This window comes from Uloborus diversus, chromosome 1, assembly GCF_026930045.1.
Source record: "Uloborus diversus isolate 005 chromosome 1, Udiv.v.3.1, whole genome shotgun sequence".
In the NCBI taxonomy this organism is placed as follows: domain Eukaryota; kingdom Metazoa; phylum Arthropoda; class Arachnida; order Araneae; family Uloboridae; genus Uloborus; species Uloborus diversus.
In genome coordinates, this window is record NC_072731.1 from 202,104,517 (window position 1) to 202,110,516 (window position 6,000).

At 32.3% G+C, this 6,000-nt stretch overlaps 1 protein-coding gene across 1 annotated transcript in view; it reads right to left on the minus strand.

Annotated features, from left to right (window-relative positions):
- LOC129218178 (SCO-spondin-like) overlaps positions 1 to 5,457 on the minus strand; it is a gene marked incomplete at its 3' end in the record, with an annotated part of 50,833 nt that extends 45,376 nt beyond the window's left edge. The window contains exon 1 of the mRNA XM_054852400.1: positions 5,343 to 5,457. Within this exon, the coding sequence (XP_054708375.1) occupies positions 5,343 to 5,457 (115 nt within the window). The remainder of the gene's footprint in view (positions 1 to 5,342) is intronic.
- Positions 5,458 to 6,000: the final 543 nt, after the last annotated feature.

The following is a 6,000-nucleotide window of genomic DNA, read 5'->3' on the forward strand; positions in this document are numbered from 1 at the left end:
TTTATATCGTTCGAAGGTGTAATCATTCCTGCATATTTATAACTGGTGCCATACATACGTTTTATTTTTGCTCCAGGGGGGAGGGTATTACATATTCCCTTAATTTGCGGTTTTTTAGTTGATTGATATGAAAATACGGGTTTTTTTCCTCCTTATCTATTTGATAAATTTAATTACTTTATATATAAATGTGAGTTGATGAAGTCAGTAGCATTGCTACGGTGGCGCGGATGGATTTGCCCCAGGTGGCACCCGAAATTGATCTTCAACTTTTTTTGAAAAATTTAAATGCTTCAATTCTAAAAAAAATTCCCCAACATTTCAATTTATATTAAAAATTATTTTGCAGGGCGGGGCTAAGCCGGGTGACACCCCCTAGAGTGTGACACTAAAATGAATATGAGAAATTTCGATGTTTCAATTCTGAATTTTATTTCCAACATGGAAAAAAAATATTTTTTTTCTATCAAACATATTGGTCTCACTAGAAGGGCATTTGAGGCGGCTGGTACTCATATGGGGGGGGGGGGGCGGAGACACCCAAAACGCATGTAAGAGTTCCGGAAAAATGTAAATACAGTCGACGCTCATTATAACGACCACACATTATAAAGACCGTCCCATTATAACGACCAGTGGTAGAAGTCCCAACTTTGTCTCTATAAACTCTATGTTAATTTACTTTCGTTATAACGACCGTTCTGTATCGTCTAATCCAATACAGCGACCGAATCAGCGGACGCTATTTCTTGTGTTCTTTCCAATAAAACAAATTTGTAGCTTAAAATGACATTGATTATTGTTTACGGACATTTGAATGAAGTTTTCAATGTCAAATCCAACTTTAAGATGGGTGGGGGGGGGGGGATTACCATTCACCACAGCTAGCACAGAAAAAATAATGGGAGGAAAAATCGAGAAAATTCCAGATTCCTAAGAAAAGGGAGTTGACAGATGTATTGGTAGTTTGGTGTTTGAATCTAGTATTTTTAAAGATTTGGGGTTCTCCAAGGACTTTTAAATGTTTCTTTGGAAAGCAAGAGAAACACAATTAATCACCTATATCTGAAACAGAAAATAATGTTTTGAGAAAATCACGTCTGCTAAAAAGGCAGACCTCTGTCTCTGGTTTTATCTTCAGAAATTGTTGTGGTAGTAGTAGTAATAGTAGATCTGAAAGTGTGTAACATTTTCCTCCCTATATTTTCTACTTTAAAACTTGTTTAATATTCTGTCATAATATTTTGCATACTACTTTTCTAAACATTCCTATGATAAAAAACATTTGAGCATTTACTTGGGCATGCATGATGACGGTGTACATTTTTTAAATTTATACCTCTTATAACGACCACTCGTTATAAAGACCTTTTTCTCTGGGACGGAGATGGTCGTTATATCGAGCGTCGACTGTACCAACAGAAATTCGCATATGTTTTATAATCTCTCAAATGCATTGGTATCAATACGAGGGAAACGTTTATTTCGGATGATATCCCTCTCGCGGGGGGGGGGGGGACACAATTTTGTTTTGTTTATGAATATTGTATGAACTTCGTTTCTTTCATCGAACATTGAATAAGGTTTTTTTTCGCCTTCGGTTGATGGGGAGGGGTGAGGGGTGATAGCCCAGATTACCACCCCGGTTGACATCCAAGTTTGCTACGCCACTGATTAAATGTAATTTAACAATGCTGTAACAGAATATGGTTTTTTAACAGATCAATTTTTTTTAATTATTAAAAGATCTTTTCTGTCTCTTGTATTTCGCATTTCCTAGTAAAATCTTATTCAAACAAAAGTAAACTACACTTAAAACGTTTTATTTTGATCCTAAATTTATTTTAATACTGGTTAAATAGTGGAAAATTATGTTTTGTATAACGAAAATTAACCGCTTTATTTGCTTCTGGTTCTATCATAAAAGCAATTTTTGTTACAAGATTTATTTCAATATATCTTTATTTAAACTTTTGTTTCGCGTTTTTTACTGCCGCTATTTGTAGTTTTTTCTTCTTCTTTAAACTTAATCTTGTTTAATTGTTTTTATATATCTCGCTTTCAGTTTTAATTTCTTCGCTTTACAAATTATTGTTACTATTGCTAATATAATAAAATTATTATCGTTGTTATTACTGTTATTATTTTGACTTATTTGTGAAACTTCAGTTAATACTTTACAATACAAACTTTTACAATACAATAAACGTTACTTTACAATAAACAATAGTCAGAACTTTCAGTCATCTCCGCGTCATAGACGTTTTATATTTCAGATAACTTTATGTAAATAGTAAATAAGTCCAACTCAGCAGTTTTTAATCGTTTGCTTTTGTGATTTTTTTTCTATTTTATTCAATGCTTTTATAAGATAGAGAGTAAACATGATTTTCCTTTGAATAGAGATGAATAAATAAACTGTGCTTTTTCTTAATCGAATATCTTTTTTTTTCTCAACCTTCAAGAATATTGTGTAATAATATGTATTTTTACCCAAGTAGTAATAAATTCACCTTATGTTTGACTTATTTCTATTGCTATTATTTTTTTCCTTATTATTAGTTTTTTTTTTTTTTAATTTCCTATTTTCTCCTACTTCATTTTCATTCTTTTTTCTTCGAAAAAAAGAATTACATCGGAGTCTGAGAAAGCACGGCAATCGTCCGAGAAGAATCCTTCCTACTCAATACCTTTAAGTAATCGGAACCATACGTTTTTTTCGACCCATGTGTTTACCCCAAGGGAACAACGCGGGTACCGCTTTATACCATTCGTTTCGAAAGCCGCTTTTCCCTCAAAAATCAAGACAAAGACAATTTCGAGGAAAGGAGCTCTTTACCGGTTTTCGTGTCAATTGTCGTCTTGTTCTTATCAGTGGTTTGGACTAACTATCATTTTTTGCGGGAGGAACACTAACACATATCCTACACGTAGTGCTTTATTGAAACGTTTGCTAGTAAAGAGTTGTCATTTGAACTTTCCACCAGTTTTAAAAAGTAATTCTGATATTGTATTTAAAATTTCTTTTATTTGCCGTTTTTAAACATTTAATGCCTCTCATTCTGAAAAAGGCAATTTATTTGCATCCGATATGGGAATAGAATTTTTCTGTTTTGTTTACTGCATTTTATAAAGAGACATATTTTTTTTATTATTAAAACTAATTTAAACATTTTAAAACGAAGCTACGTGCCTTTTGAGAGTGTCAAATGTCATTAAATGCTGAAATACTGACTTAATTTTATTTTTGTATCAATTGTTTTAAATTTTGTAGTTTATATACATAACATTTCCAGCTAATATCTTACTTCTGCATAAATAAGTAAATGAAATATTAGACTAAGGAAAAACTAAAAATTAGTTGTGAGCGTTTTGATTTTACCTTAAAAAATAAATCCATTACTGCTGCAAAGTGTAAATGAAGTATGTATCTTTTGTATATTAATTGTAAATTTTTTATTTATTCATTTACTGTGTTTTTTATTTTGATGTTTTTATTTTCAAAACTGAAATATCTTCGAATGCGCTATGCAATCGAACTTTTCTCAGCTTTCTATTTCGTATGTTATAAAAAGTAAACAAAAGCAAACATTATTTTTATTTTTGTTTAAATCATGAATTGAAATATTTTGAACGAAATTCTAGGCTCAAATGATAGAAGTTAAATGCTGTATTACTATTTTAATTTTTTTTTTTCAAAACTGTTTTAATTTTTGAAATATATACGTATTATTTTTACTTTTCATGTCTGTGTTTATAAGTACGTGAAATCTCAGAATCAACTCATATTGTATAGATTAAGAAATTTGCATTTTCTAACATTTAAATTATTTTCTATATTCAGTCATAAATTGAATTTTCATTAATTTCAAAATATTTCTTTTTCGACAGAAAACTCTCTTTGCAGAATTTGATATTTGAAATTAAAGTACATAAATATTTTTTTCAATCTTTAAAACATAAAAATTTCTGAATAAATATTGAATAAAACAAATTCTATTAGTGAACTTTGGTAGTTGCTTGTTTTCATTTTTTCTGCAATCATTAGACATTATTTTTATTCAAAAATGTATTACCGAGGAGATTCATAGAAATGCCTCATAAATCCATGTCATATCGATCTCTGAAAATCCCACGTTACATTAGAACGGTATTTTTTTTCATTCCATAATAGGATGAGAGAAAATATATAAAAAATGGCGATATAAGGGAATGTATTTCCTTTATTTGTAAGACTCAATTTAAAAGCTCATGAATGATCTTCGCAACGAAATAGCTTTTGTGCGTCCGATACTTTTGAACGCATGTGAGAACGGATGGGATGGAATCATAGGCGGCTCGTGGGGGCAACTGCCCCTTCTTTTCAAAAACAAAGGGGCACTGCCCCTCGGTTTTTCTAACTTCAAAGTTATAGATCGACTAGAAAATACTGGTGCTGATCGATTCACGTGTTTAAAGAAAGAAGAATTGACTTAATAAGGGTACTTTAAATGTTTGTCACGTTTTTTGATGAAGATTAAATTGGAGCTTTGAATCGAAAGAAGGAAGTCTACTGTTGATATTTGTCTCGAGATTTCAGGTCGTGTCCCTAGGTGTTTTTTTTTTTTTTTTTTTGAGACGATCATTTAACCAACAACAAAAATACCATAGCCCAATTTTATAAAATTTAAAATAAAATAATAAATAAATAAATAAGTGCGCTGCCCACATCCCCCCTCCCGTGTCTTCTCTGACCCCCCCTTCCCAAATTTTTTGTGGACCAATCGCCCATGGATAAAATCGCCCCCCCCCCCAAAACAGGCCTCTGGATTTGCCACTGTCTGGCTCTGAGGTACAGATATCACTTGTATTCTATTTTTTTCTCTTTTTAAACTGGAGTTGATCTTGTAATTATTTTTTTGTAATATTTTGTGATTTTTCAAAGGTATATTTACTTGCAGATAATAAATAGTAATAAGTAAAGTATTTGCTTGTTTTTATGCGTAATTATTGTAAAAAAAAATAATATAGAAATTAACTTATACACTAGTTCATTACTTACCAAAGTGTTTTCGGAAAAAAAGTCCGCTCCTAAATTGTTTCAAAATATTTAGCAGTCTGCAGGCCAAAAGTGTTTGAGAAATGCTACCTTATGCTACATACGACTTAGCTTAACATAGATATTAAAGATTTTTGACTTGTTCTACTGCTTTGTAAGTGCATTTATACACTTTTATTAGCAGAATTGGAAGAACTAAGGCCTGTTTTTTGAATGGTTTTGAAATGTCTGATACTTTCAGTAGGGGGAAAATTAAAGACAAACACAGAGCCAAAATTAATGTACTACCCATTAATTATTGTACCCCCACTCAACAGCAAGGAAGGAGTAAAGCCCCCTAAGTACACCACTAAAGGAGTCGTACACCAACCAAAGTCAGGCGAATTGCATGAGCCACCATGACCGTCTATTCTAGTCATCCTGGCGGCTAGTATTTTGTTAAAATATCTCTTTATCTTTACTAATCATAATAGTGAAAGTCTCTCTGTCTGGATGTCCGGAGGATGTCTGGATGTCTGGATCTCTGTGACACGCATAGCACCTAGACCGTTTTTCCGATTTTCATGAAATTTGGCACAAAGTTAGTTTGTAGCGTGGGGGTGTGCCCCTTAGAAGCGATTTTTCGAAAATTCAATGTGGTTCTTTTTCTATTCCAATTTTAAGAACAAAACTATCATAAGATGGACGAGTAAATAACAAAATTATCATAACGTGGAACCGTAACATGGGCACAAGCCAATTGGCGAGATACGAAATTATCATAACGTGTAACCGTAACATGGGTACAAGCCAATTGGTGAGAAAATTCACCATACATTATTTGTAAATATACAGGCGAACCAAAAGACCTTTAAATTTTTCTATTACGGGCAAAGCCGTGCGGGTACCACTAGTAGTAAATAAAAGTAAGGTTTCTAAGAAATTCTGGAAGGAAGTCTGTGGCAGACCTGCGTCCAGGAGAC